Here is a 13,338-nt window from a genome sequence, read left to right on the forward strand (position 1 = left end):
GACGGATCGGTAGGCTGACAGATTAGATGTTAGATGATGAACACAGCGGCATCAAATTCAGTCCTTTACAGCCCTTGGATTAATGGAGAAACAACTTAAATGGACGGATGCGCAGAGTTGGGTGTAATGGTGTGTGAGATAATACTCCACGGAAAACATCTGTGACGTACAATCATGTTCAGAGACAGTGAGCCATCTAGTGGACACAATGAAGCATTGCAGAACCCTTCAAGCGAATGATTTCTCATTTTAAAATCCCAATTTTCCAATTCCTAGGGAAAAATAATGAAAAGGCTCCTATATTTTTAAACATTTTAATATGTGGGATCTTGTTTAATTCATGGAGTCCAACAAAACCACTGTAGTTTTTTTAAATTCTAAATAAAAATGAATACATTCTGGAAATTGTTGAAACATATATTTTTTTTTTAGATCTCTTTAAAAAGAGTTTCTTATTCAAATAAGCAAATTGTTAAAGGGGTGAGTCCAGCACATTTTAAGCAGCATACTGTAATATGCCATACATTTACTGTTATTTTAAACAAGCATCACTGTTAGTGTTGTATTCCACAGAGAAAGGTGTCCCTCCGTGACAAATACGTCATTAACAACGCGTAATGTAAAAGGTTCAAATGACAGATAACATCTGACTTTTGTCATCTATGGCAATCTGGAGGTATGTGCCATTTTATTGGTGATCAATGAAAGTAAGTTTATTTTTGAGCAGAGAAACTAATATTATTTTGGGTGTAAATGCTTATTATAAAACACAACTGGAACACCTCTTCCAGGTCTCAACAACAATATGAATAATATATTTGGTGAAAGATATAAAATCTGTGTTTGAAGCAATTACTTCTGAGGATGTATTCAGATTACTAAAACACATCTACTGTACTTTGGCAGACATACAGCACTTGCTGTACTTGCTGTGCTTGATGTCAAAGTAAAATTTCACATCACCTATAATAATGTGTGAAATTGAAGGCAACCATTGAACAAAAGCTGTCCCTCCATCCATCATGTATATATGTGTGTATCATCTGTTTGCACTTGACTGACATTAACACACTTTAAGCTCTTAAGAATAGTCCTTATGAAAAAATGTGGAAAAGCCCATCCCAATCTTCTTCAACCGGATCGCTGCCATCTTCATCATGTGGTTTAGTGCCGGCACATTTATCATGCTCATCTTTAGGTTCTAGTCAGAAGTCTTTATCCTCAAAGGAGGAAATGACCACAACCTCCCGACTCTTGAAATCCCACACTGCTGTCAGATGGAAGGCCATATTGGAGAAGACGACAAGGTACTCAAACAGCGCAAAAAAGGTGTAACCTGTAAAGAACACAGATATCACACATGCATGTGTTGGTCAGCATTTTATAGTGTTTATAACACAGATACACTACTTGACAAAAAAATACCCATCACTATTTTTGTCTCATTACAAGTTGAAATCACATATCCATTCCACACTTTTCCTATTTTTATTTGTTGAAATAGCTTTAAAACATGTTTAATTTCTATTTCCCTTAGTAATCATCACATCTTTGTGGTGTTTATGCAAAACTTTAGGTTTATGTCTTGTGTGAATTTTGTCAACTTTTGTGTCAGCGTTTTAAAATATTAAACATAACACAAGGTAAAACTTACTTCCTGATTCACAGTACATGTTGTGTTTCCAGTAGAAGAATCCAGCAAAAGCACAGAAGCAAACATTGAGGAGTAAGAAGCGAACCTTCCAGTGATGAGACTTGGCATCCTTTAAGGAAGAAAAAAGACATCAGAAACAAGGCTCAAATACTGCAGCTAAAGTAGGTAGATTTAATTGCATTGTGGTGTTTTATATTTACTATTCTTTACCTCGGGACTCAACGAATACTTCTTAATTGATCTCCACAAACGGCAGGTTATCAGCATGTAGATAAGCGAACTCACAATGAAGAGGACGAAACCTTCCTTATGCACAACTGAACAGGGAGGGAGGAGAAAACATGTTCAGAAACAGGCAGCAAAATATTCTACATGATGACTCAGTAACAAAATAATTGCTAAATTAGTAAAGACATGTATGACGGAAGACTCCACCATCAAAAGAAAAAACTGGATGCATGTCTGATGGTACTTTACAGCTGGAGCACTCACAGTATGTCTCATTAGATGACACATATGTAAGAAGCAGCAGGCCCAGGTTCTCAAAAATGGAAAAGGTCAAGTTCAAGCAGCTGAGCGCGCTCTCGGAGGACCTGGCAGCAAAGCGGGACTTGTAGAACCTGAAGTAGGTAAAGGCCACCAGAAGCCTCGGGGCAGAGTGCAGTCCGATGCAGAACCGCCAGATGTGGCACTCAGGACTGAGGCTGATAGAGGCACTGATGGATGGCAGGTAGTTGGGCACCTAAAGACAAAGAAGGAGGAATGTATTCTAGTTTTTCACACAGGTGAAGAATGTGACAAGTAAAACTAAACAAAATATAATAAGAATAAGAATAAGAAGAAAATATCTAAGAAAAACGTATAAAATCTCAGTTTCATTTTGTTACAACTGGATAATGTGACAGTGAAAAATTTTGAATTAAAAAACCAACAACCTTCTATAAATAAGTGAAAATGCTTTAATGTGGGAAGAACACATGGGTACATTTTTAATGTAAACTCTCTGCTTCTCTCTGTGTTTTGATCAAATGATAGTAAGGTTGAGATTTCTGCTGGCAAACCAAACAGGTGGGTTTAATGTAAGGCAAATAATGCATATAAAGAAAATTACTCAGTGCACACTGTTAAGTGCAGTAGAGGATTTGTGATGCCATGATTTGTGTAAAATGTAACAGAAAGTTGCTTGATATTTTTGCTTAATTAAATAACTAACTCTTTAGTACTCTTTATGACTAAATGTACTCAAATGAAAAGTTAAAAAATATTTAAAAATATTTAAGAAGTACTAGAGCAACTGAGGCCTGCACAGTGGCGCAGTTGGTAGAGCTGTTCCCGGCCGCGGTCTTTCTGCATGGAGTTTGCATGTTCTCCCTGTGCATGGTGGGTTTTCTCCGGGTTCTCCGGTTTCCTCCCACAGTCCAAAAACATGACTGTTAGGTTAATGGGGCTCTCTAAATTGCCCCGAGGTGTGAGTGTGTGTGTGTGCATGGTTGTTTGTCCTGTGTGTCTCTGTGTTGCCCTGTGACAGACTGGCGACCTGTCCAGGGTGACCCCGCCTCTCGCCTGGAACGTTAGCTGGAGTTGGGCACCAGCAACCCTCCCGACCCCATTAAGGGACAAGGGTGTAAAGAAAATTGATGGATGGATGGATGGATGGATGGATGGATGGATGGATGGATGGATGGATGGATGGATGGATGGATGGATGGATGGATGGATGGATGGATGGATGGATGGATGGATGGGTGGGCAAAAAAGGGCAAAGGTCATTTTCATTTCACAAAAGAAAATGATTTCTTATTACCATTAGTAATAATGGTAATGATAATGGTTTCTTGGTAATAAGAAACAGTTTCTAATAAAAGAACCATTTTCAGAAAGCTGTTGGATAATGACAAATTACCTGGCAATGTGTACCAGTAGCATCTTCAAAGTGAAAGAGAGATGATATCGAGACGCAAGTGATGAGTCCTAACAGTGGCAGGCACACAGTAACAACAATACAAGTGGCGAACGATATCCTGATGACCAGGGGCCTCTCATAGCCCAAAATGTTTGAGCCTTGGATCATTTTACCCTGCAAGCGGATAAAAATAAATAAAATAAAATTAATCACATCGTCACAAAAGTGGCAACATGTTTCTATTTACAGAAAATTCTGCATGCATGATAAATATTTACTGTTATAATAATTAGCAGTGTGCATGCCATGCCCGACTAGGATTTGAATCATGAAGTAGTCATTTTTATTCTGATAAATTCATTCATGCATGGCTTGTTTCTAAAAACGATACACTCTGTAAAACCCTTACCTCCACCCAGCTCACTGCTGCCCAGCAGGCGCTGCAGTTTACAACTGGTTCAACAATAACAATGTCAGTGCGCGAAGGAGCCGCAAATCTGTGATCCCATCGAGCCAGGAAGAAGAGACTGGGCCGTCATCCAGCCATCTTCAGTTCCTAAACGTTCATCTTTATGGTTTTATCCAGGTGTTCCTAACAGATGACAGTAGGCCTGAGGATGCTGCTGTCATCCTTGCGCGGAAGATAGCGGGAGGAAAAACGTGAGTGGGAGGAGAATGGCAGTTTCCGGAAGAGACGGCGAGCAGTGAACAAGATGTGTCAAAATAATACATAGAATGGTTTTAATAATATGCGAAAACATGTCACAGCAACTGATCAAAGGTGTGCAACATAATGAAGTAAAATACTGCGTCAGCAGCGCTTTGCTTCTGGACGCTCTCCGCGGTGCTGAAAAACAATCAAAAGACGGATTTCCTTTGTCCTTCATCAGTTCGCTCTTCGTTTGTGTGACGGCTTGTTTAAGTGATTTACACTGTGCGGTATGTATTTTATAATTTCTTTTGTTTTCTTTTTTAAAGCCCCTATAAATCCAATGCTCGCATTAGCCCACGCCTCCGGAAGACTGCGTCACGTATTGGCATGCGTGCGTAGGATCTACTAGTGCAGTTATCAAAACTAACAATCTGCATAAACCGAATATTTGCGCTGACGTGGGGAGGCAGACGTTACACACGCTACTGCAGGAATAAGCGCTATTATTATTATTATTATTATTATTATTATTATTATTATTATTATTATTATTATTATTATTATTATTATTATTATTATTATTATTATTATTATTATTAAGGAAATTGGTTTAGCACCGAACAACTCAAAAAGGGTCCTTGGCCGCAGATTCTTTGCTTTGGAAAATGTTACGTTGGAGAAGTCCGACTTTACTTCATTCATTTCTATTCTTAAGTGCCATGACAAGTAAGTTTCTTTTTTTTAAAAAAGTTTTTATAGAATATAAATATCCTTTATTGTCGTACAAGGAGGGGGTTTCTGTGCATCAGCTGCAAAGTAACAGGCAATAACAGCAAAGAGTTCCAGAAAAATCTAAAAAATAAAAAAATACGAAAAATACTGTAAATTAAAATACCGTTGAATTATTATTTTTTTATTTCAGTATTTCAATTTACAAAATAGAACTCGTAACACACACTGGGGTCTGCCATAGCAATGCAAAGTACCTGCTTGATCTCATGACATTACCGCGGTACCATGGCGACATAATTAGCCGACAAAAATCCCCCAAGAACTTCACAGGAATGAAGCCAAGTCTTGAAATATCATGAAAATCCAATGATCTTCAAGATTTTCTGTGTCGTCATAGTTTTAGCTGGAGACACCATTTAAATTTTCTTTTGTAAATATGTCCATGTTGTGTTAGGATAAGATGGTATATTAATAATCTTGCAGTTTTTCCACATGTTGCGTTTAAATGCCCCAAAGTTTTAGAGAGCTTTTATATTTCATAGTGTAACTGAGTGCCGACGAGCTTGAGCTGTGGTTTTCAAACCTTTTCTGCTTAAGATAATTCCTGTGTCCTCCACCCCAACAATCACCGTCAAAAAACAATCCATTATGCTCAGGAAATGGCAATAAGTCGCGATAATCAATTGGAACCAGGACTAAGGTTTGTTTCTCCCACAATCTTTTAAATGTTTAATTTCAGATTCCTATATAGTTGATTCTCTCTGTGGCTTAACTTAAGCACCCATCATAAGAATAAACAAAAAACTGAATTGTTATTTTCTATCATGTGATATACATTTATTCTCATATCCCCTCCTCTTATCCTCAAGCCTTTTTCAGAGTTCTCAAACGTGTGACCTGTTTATAAGAGATTGTGCTGCAATAATCCCACAGACAAGCTGTCCAGCTGAGGGGCTTTATTTAAACTGTTTTAGGGTTGACATCTGGACTGCACAAATCCATTTCTGCAGCCAAAGCGGTAACTTTTCATCCATTGTTGGTGCTGTAGATTCACCTTGTCCTATTAAATTCATTTTCAAATTTATAAAAATTTCTTTTTAACATAAAATCAAATTTTCATAAACTCTATTTTTAGACACTTCCAGAAAGGGATTGTAGTCTATCATTCGCTTTACATCCCCCCTACACATCTGTCAGGCAATCACATTTTCTGTCATGTTTCTCTTCTTGTCCACTCTATCATGTGTGTATGTCGATGCCCTGAAATGCAAAGAAACACATTGTTTAATCTCCCTTGGAATCCTCCCTGCAAATGTCTGTCCTTTATGTTTTAACATCAATCAAAATCAACAGAACGTATAATTATTTACTTAATGCAAAATTCTACGTTTGTTTTTATTTCTGTCCAAGCATGCGAAGGTGCATATGCCAAATATGCCCAAAAGCTTCTGACGGACCTAATGACCAACTACACAAGTGCGCTGAGGCCTGTGGAGGACACAAATAACATCCTGAATGTGACTCTGCAGGTTACACTCTCACAAATCATCGACATGGTAAAACACCAGAGCACAAACATTAAGGATGCGTTTCAACTCAACTTTTTCCTGTTTGAAAGGATTACATAACATGCCTTTTAATACCCATTTTCTTTTTTTTTTTTTACAGGATGAGAGGAATCAAATTTTGACTGCTTATTTGTGGATAAGGCAAGTCTGGTTTGATGCGCACCTCAGATGGAATAAAGATGAGTACGATGGACTCGACACCATCCGTATTCCTGGTAGTTATGTATGGAGACCTGATATAGTTCTGTATAACAGGTAGGTTGGACAGGCGTTGATAGTTCAGTTACTTATAAATTTGGTGAACAGATCCTGCCAAAATTGTCAATAAACATAGAAATTAAGAAAAATGGCCCTCAAAAACATTACACTGACTGACCAGCTGTTGACAAAAACAACTGAGAAAATCTAACTTGCAAAAACACTTAAAAAGTTAACACTCTTACAAATCAAGTCTTTTCTTTCTGGAATGCATGGCTGTGAACAATATTGCCTTAATTTACTTGTTGAGATAAGCTGACTGTTTTTCCAGCGCAGACAACCATTTTACCGGCCCGATGGATACCAACGTGGTGATCCGGCACGACGGCCAGATGATGTGGGATTCCCCTGCTATCACAAAGAGCTCATGCAAAGTGGACGTGTCCTTTTTCCCCTTCGATGGGCAACAGTGCAGGTTCACTTACGGCTCCTGGACCTACAATGGAAACCAGCTGGACATCCTGAACGCCATGGAGAGCGCCGACCTGGCTGACCTGGTGGAAAACGTGGAGTGGGAAGTTCTCGGCATGCCGGCAAAGAAGAATATTGTTCAGTATGGATGCTGTGCAGACCCATACCCAGACGTGACCTACACGCTGAAGCTGAAGAGAAGAGCTTCCTTTTATGTTTTCAACCTCCTCATACCGTGTGTGATGATCTCTTTTCTGGCTCCGCTGGGTTTCTACCTGCCTGCTGATTCTGGGGAAAAGGTTTCTTTGGGTGTCACTGTGCTGCTGGCACTCACCGTCTTCCAGCTGCTGGTTGCAGAAATTATGCCACCTTCTGAGAACGTGCCACTAATTGGTGAGAAAAATAATGTATGTTCAAATCCCACTTTACACAATTGCAACATGCAAACACATGGCACAAATGTTTTATTTTTCTTGCCTTTTTAACCTCTACAGGAAAATATTACATTGCAACGATGACAATGATCACAGCCTCCACTGCCCTGACCATCTTTATCATGAACATTCATCACTGCGGCCCAGACGCCAAGCCCGTTCCCAAGTGGGCTAAGAGAGTCATTCTGCAGTACATGGCCAGGATGTGTTTTGTCTATGAAGTTGGGGAGAACTGCATGTCTGCAGAGTCAGAGAGACAGGAACCTGCACTTGTAAGCAACACCAGCTGCACCATGAACGGACTGGTGTGTCCAGGAAGAGAGGACGACTGCATCATCAAAAGTGGTCAGGAATTGGCTGGATCCGTCACCACAGAGGAGAGAGAAGAAATGGATCAAATCCTAAGTCCATTAGGATCAATAAGGAGGAATCCAACAAACCATAACAGCACTTGGAGGAATGGCATCTTCTTGGACTGTGGGGAGTCAGGGGATCCGGTGAGATGCAGGAAGGGAGGCGTGAGTGATGTAGAGAGAAAAGATGACAGGATTTCCTGTAACACTCATCCTAACGATGGGCCACTGCTACATAACATTCAATACATCGCCAACTGTTACAGAGATCAGAGGGCCACACAGAAACGGACTGGGGAGTGGAAGAAAGTAGCCAAAGTTCTAGATCGCTTTTTCATGTGGATGTTTTTTATAATGGTGTTTTTCATGAGCCTCCTTATCATGGGCAAAGCTGTTTAATCAGCACTGCTTTTATTTGATTGTTAAAACTGCTTTAAAGTCTCGATTCCAAATGATAAAATGAGATCTTTAAGAAAGATGTGACACATATTTTTATTCGCAGACAATAAATGGCAAATTTTGTTAGCAAATCAAGAACAAATGTATACTATATTTGTTTTTACCTCGGGTAAATTTTCTTCTTGTTCTTAAGTAATAGAATACCGAGCTCTTTTTGTAAATTAGAGAGAGAAATTTTTGTATGTAACATAAGAAAGTGGTGTCTGACATTATGGCAGTACCTTGAAAAGGTATTCATTAACCTAACATTTTTAGAGTTTTTTGTCATATACAACTGTCATGTTTGACGTTTAGAAGAGACTAAAATGCAGCAGGACGGAGGCAGATGGAGAATGAAGATGAATTTAATTATGAACAGAAAAACTTACATTACATGACGCCTCTGTCACAGAGGCATCAGAGTGACAGGAGCAGAAAGTGTCAATATAACGGAAATTTAAATGAAGAACAAAGAAAACCGATGAGCTTATATACATTGGTAGAAATGACAAAACAATGAGACCTAATTAGAGGCAAACCAAGCTGAGAGAAAGAGTAGACAGAGGTGAACCAGGTGATAGATATGAGATACACAATTCAAACACACCTGAATAATCGTTATCAGGCCTCTGCAGAGCTGAACGGAATACGGATGAGTAAATTAAGCTATTCAATTCAGGTGTGTCAGAGTAGAGATGCATCTAAAAGTTGGTTGCAGGATTAGAGGATTGTATTGCATGGTTTTTTTTGTCACTGTCCCAATGTATGAATACAAGGTTCATTGATGGACATTAATGGATAAAAATGATTCATGGAAATTGACATCAGCACCATGTTTAACCCTGTTTTTTTAAATACCCATAAGAGGTTACAGTCATGGGATAGGCAATGTACAATTTCCATGTTAGTTCTAAGTTTTTGAACAATTTGAGTTTCTATACATACCATTTTGCCCATGCCATGTTTAGTACATCTGATATTTACTGACATTTTTAGTCAAAGCTCAAAGAACATAATGATTTATTAAGTCTAGCATTGTTTTTTATAATATTTAATAATAGCCAAAAAGTAACTAAAAATGGTTTAAATAAAAGTCATTAGTGACTTTGCATCTGGTTAAAATAATATTGTGAATGAATAACAACAATAAGGGAGATTATGTTATAGTTTAAAAGAAAAATTTTTGCATCTTCTGTACGTGGCTTGAAAAAAAAAAAGTAAGCATACTGCGGTGATAATAAATAAAAGAACATGCACAATACATCTAAAAACTATCTGCTGATTTCAGATGTAAAAGCAGAAGGCATAAGCAATTGGCAATGTGTCAGAAATGATTTATTAAGCTGTTGCTATTGTTGCAGAAAACTCAAATTTAACTGACAACTCACTCAAATTTATCAGAATGTTCCCGCAGTTTGAGAAAAGGAGAGTTTCTCACTGTTCCTCATACATTTTAGCTAGAAATGGAGTTCATCTTTTAACACAGTTCATTTTTAGAGGTCATTAAGTCATTTAACCACAAATCTTTAGCCACAGTAGTACTCCATAGCCGACTGCTCATTCAAAGTCCAATTAATAGAATATTTTCATGACAGGTCAAAATACAGAGTAGCACAGGGTAATTTACCAAATTGACCAAAAATATGGAAGTTGTTGCTTATTCACTGTGTGCTACAGTGATTTAAAAAAGAAGAGTTCCCAATTAGAGTGCCAACAGAGTGCATCAGAATATACATCAGATATAGAAATATAAATTGAAAATGTCTCACAATCCTATAAGCTCTAAGCTTTTAATTAAATTAGGGCACTGGCCTAGTAAAAATGTAAAAATGCAGAGGAAAATAAACATCTAGATGGAAATTACAGTTTTTCTTTTGAGTATTTGTGTAATCTTATCTCGTAATGATCTTGTTTGTAGTCCATAAATAATAGGATTTAAATTGGCAGGCACGACATGAAATAAAATATATGCAATCTTTCTTAGGTCTGGATAATCTGGAAATCGGTGCAATATAATAGATAGGAACCCTGACCAGAGCATAATCAGATAAAGAATGAGGTGGCTTGAGCAGGTTTGAAGCGCTCGGTTATTCATTTCCTTGTTTTTCTTCATCCAGCAGATGATAGCTATTCTGATGTAAGTAGCAGTGATGCCTCCAATCGAACAAGTAAACAGCAGCACCGTAAAAAACAGACCATATATGTTATTAATGGACACGTCCTCACAAGAAAGCTTGAACAGTGATGGATTGTCACAGAAGGCGTTTTGTATAATTGATCTGCAGCGGGACAGCTTGCCTGTGAGACCTAAGAGCACAGACACTAGGAGTAAAGAAACGCCCCAGGCAGTGGCAGACAGGCCGATCACAGCTTTATTAGTCATGATGGAGCTGTACCTCAGAGGGTGGCAGATTGCCACGTATCTGTCGATAGCCATGATAACAAGAATCATGTGCAATGCAGATCCAAAGGTGTGGCTGTGAAAAGCTTGAAGCAAACACTGGTTGTAGGTGATGAAACGTTTGGTGGACAGGACATGAGCCATAAGCTGAGGCAGCAGGACTGTGTTGCCGATCAGGTCATTCACAGACAAGTTACAGAAGAGGAAGTACATGGGCTGGTGCAAACTCTTTTCCTTTATGATAAGTGTGAGAACGCCGACGTTAGAAAAGAGCAGAGTGGAGTATACGAACAAAAGTAAAAAAAACAGAGGGTATATGTACTCTGGAGATATTTCAAATCCTCGGATCTCCAGGATATCAGATGGCATTGTAGTATTTTCCCCCATTTTTATTCATATGGTGAAAAATCTAAAAAAAAAAAAAAAAGTACATTGCAACAAGTTAATTCACATAAAACTATTGCACACTGACCAAAGTGAAACATGTAATTGTGTACTAAAAGATATTTATAAATCTTATTTTATTTATTGACTCAGTAAAAACACTTTCAGATCACTCCATGTTCTTTCACCAAGTTGTAAGCCATCATCTGAGCAGAAATGTTATCTGTAATGTCTTACCAGTTACATTACTAATATAAATTAGGAGGGAAAATACATGCAGATTAAATTGATTTCAAGTAAAAAATATTAATCAGAAGCAACATGCTTACCTTTTTTCTTGACATACATGTGTAATAGAAGTACTCTACAAAACCCCAAAACTGCTGATGCCAGACTGAGGAATGTCTGCAAACATAAATACTTTGCTGGGGTAGGAGTGATTCCCAAGTTAATTACATGTTGACATTTAATTTCCTTTTATGGGTTAGTAGAGCTGGATTATGTCATGCCTTTAAGTGAGAAGGATTTTCCCACATGTCCAGATGTGGGATTCTTTAGAACGTAAGTTTTCCTCATTGCATTAAGACATGTTTTACTTGTTTACAGTATTACCAGGATAGAATAACAAAACAGCAAAACAAAACAAATCAACACTTGGCATCTTTAAGTAAGCTTACAATAAAGATGTTGTGCAGGAAAATGCTTGGTTTGGCTATGAATAGGCAAAATGAGTTTTTAGCAAAGGTGGCAATTTTGATCAAAGTTACCAAGTCGGGCAAATATAACCAAACAGCTCTAAGTCTCTGTAAATCTTGGCTTTATGAATACCTTCCTGGTAAAGTGTGGTTTTATAAAACACACTTCATTCACTACAGAACACTTATTAAAACATTGACATTCTCAAACCACTACTTATACATATCACAAACACAAACAGTTTCTTCTCCTCAGAATATGAGTTTATTGACAAAATATCTCAATTTCCAGAAAAAAAAAATATTTTAACTAGCTAGAAACATTAAGCTAAGCTTCTAAGTAAAAGTGAAACAAACAAAAACACATAAAAAAACAAATGAGAATAAACCAAAACCAATAACCCATTTGGGCAGTTCATTTTCAATGTGTCAACTAACCATGACAGTTATTGCTACGATTGAACAAGCAGGCTTACCAAAAATTGAACAAAAATTAAACATATACACACACTCTGGCTGATAGAGATTTTTTGGTATTATCATTTTGTTGTTACTTTAGTTCATATTCAGGTTAAAGTGTTCTCTTGTTTAAACTGTATGTGTGAACTGACCTGGAAGTCACAGCTGCCTGTTATCTTCATGTGAAACAGTTTGACCGAGATTTGAACCGGGCTCAGATCAGGGGCCAGATGTTAAATTGTTTTACGACCTTTGCTTTGTTTAGGTAAAATGTTTTACGACCTTTGCTGTTTTTCCTCTGCTGTCTATCTTGCCTATCCTCCCTCTTTGAAGTTTGAGAATAAAAGACAAGCTGTATCCAAAGAGAAGCAGAACGCTCTGTGAACAGCTCTGAGAAGCAGTTGACAGAGTCTTCTCCTTTTGCTTGCAGAAGTTTAGTCATAAATTCATATACGTTGTCTGTGGTTCTTTTATGTAGGTTCTAGGAAAATACCTATCATTTTGGTGCCGAAACCCGGGATCTCTCATACCGACCGCTGTCAGGCAGAGGAAGACGCGCTGAATCCATGCATGGCCAGAAGTCATTTGGACCTGGAAAGAAAGACCCAGGAAGTAGAATTCTTCGCTGGGCCAGCGCCGTAGGTCCGACTTTGTCTGCCAACGGCGGAGTGACGAGATCCGACTGGACAACCCGAAAACTACAGAAACGTAGGTGAATTTTAAAATGGCTATTTTAGTGGTTTGAGTTCCCTTGTATGATGTCGCTCTGCTAAAACTCTGTGGTTTGAGAATCCTTGTATGATGTCGCTCTGCTAAAACTCTGTGGTTTGAGAATCCTTGTATGATGTCGCTCTGCTAAAACTCTGTGGTTTGAGAATCCTTGTATGATGTCGCTCTGCTAAAACTCTGTTCGAGGAGACCCCATAAGGGCACGTCCTCAGGCGGATAGGAAGCTTGTCATTGCTGTGTGGTTTTGATTTTTTGATGGGTAAAACA

At 38.2% G+C, this 13,338-nt stretch overlaps 3 protein-coding genes across 4 annotated transcripts; 1 reads left to right on the forward strand and 2 right to left on the reverse strand.

The window, feature by feature from the left end:
* Window positions 1-300: 300 nt before the first annotated feature.
* LOC103474954 (acyltransferase PGAP2-like) lies at window positions 301-4,226 on the reverse strand. Its single transcript, XM_008426249.3, has 6 exons — window positions 3,967-4,226; window positions 3,558-3,731; window positions 2,147-2,396; window positions 1,865-1,971; window positions 1,655-1,763; window positions 301-1,336 (listed from the first exon to the last, which is right to left on the reverse strand). Exons 2-6 carry the CDS (start codon window positions 3,723-3,725, stop codon window positions 1,206-1,208), a joined length of 765 nt encoding a protein of 254 aa, XP_008424471.1. The 5' UTR covers window positions 3,726-3,731; window positions 3,967-4,226; the 3' UTR covers window positions 301-1,205.
* A 152-nt stretch (window positions 4,227-4,378) lies between these two features.
* On the forward strand, window positions 4,379-9,666 carry chrna10a (cholinergic receptor, nicotinic, alpha 10a). 2 transcript variants are annotated; one of them, XM_008426250.3, is made up of 5 exons: window positions 4,379-4,935; window positions 6,352-6,497; window positions 6,610-6,764; window positions 7,039-7,571; window positions 7,673-9,666. In XM_008426250.3, the coding sequence occupies exons 1-5, from the start codon at window positions 4,875-4,877 to the stop codon at window positions 8,362-8,364; spliced, it is 1,587 nt and encodes a 528-aa protein (XP_008424472.1). In that variant the 5' UTR covers window positions 4,379-4,874; the 3' UTR covers window positions 8,365-9,666. The 2 variants fall into 2 exon arrangements, with proteins under 2 accessions (XP_008424472.1, XP_017163910.1); XM_017308421.2 differs by having other exon boundaries at window positions 4,379-4,496.
* An 85-nt stretch (window positions 9,667-9,751) lies between these two features.
* Window positions 9,752-11,406, reverse strand: LOC103474956 (olfactory receptor 52N4-like). Its single transcript, XM_008426252.3, has one exon. The coding sequence runs from the start codon at window positions 11,189-11,191 to the stop codon at window positions 10,253-10,255; it is 939 nt and encodes a 312-aa protein (XP_008424474.1). The 5' UTR covers window positions 11,192-11,406; the 3' UTR covers window positions 9,752-10,252.
* Window positions 11,407-13,338: the final 1,932 nt, after the last annotated feature.

Source organism: Poecilia reticulata, chromosome 13 (assembly GCF_904066995.2).
Source record: "Poecilia reticulata chromosome 13, P_reticulata-male-v2, whole genome shotgun sequence".
NCBI classification, from domain to species: domain Eukaryota; kingdom Metazoa; phylum Chordata; class Actinopteri; order Cyprinodontiformes; family Poeciliidae; genus Poecilia; species Poecilia reticulata.

What these genes read in the sequence shown, in the direction of transcription:
- LOC103474954 (XM_008426249.3), bottom strand. Translation starts at nt 3,725, where the DNA reads ATGATCCAAGGCTCAAACATTTTGGGCTATGAGAGGCCCCTGGTCATC. An exon ending in GTCATCTAATGAGACATACT is followed by an intron (nt 1,972 to 2,146) that starts GTGAGTGCTCCA and finishes CTCCCTGTTCAG; the next exon opens with TTGTGCATAAGGAAGGTTTC. An exon ending in CATGTACTGTGAATCAGGAA is followed by an intron (nt 1,337 to 1,654) that starts GTAAGTTTTACC and finishes TGTTCTTTACAG; the next exon opens with GTTACACCTTTTTTGCGCTG.
- chrna10a (XM_008426250.3), top strand. Translation starts at nt 4,875, where the DNA reads ATGTTACGTTGGAGAAGTCCGACTTTACTTCATTCATTTCTATTCTTA. An exon ending in GATATAGTTCTGTATAACAG is followed by an intron (nt 6,765 to 7,038) that starts GTAGGTTGGACA and finishes CTGTTTTTCCAG; the next exon opens with CGCAGACAACCATTTTACCG. An exon ending in TGAGAACGTGCCACTAATTG is followed by an intron (nt 7,572 to 7,672) that starts GTGAGAAAAATA and finishes TAACCTCTACAG; the next exon opens with GAAAATATTACATTGCAACG.
- LOC103474956 (XM_008426252.3), bottom strand. Translation starts at nt 11,191, where the DNA reads ATGGGGGAAAATACTACAATGCCATCTGATATCCTGGAGATCCGAGGA.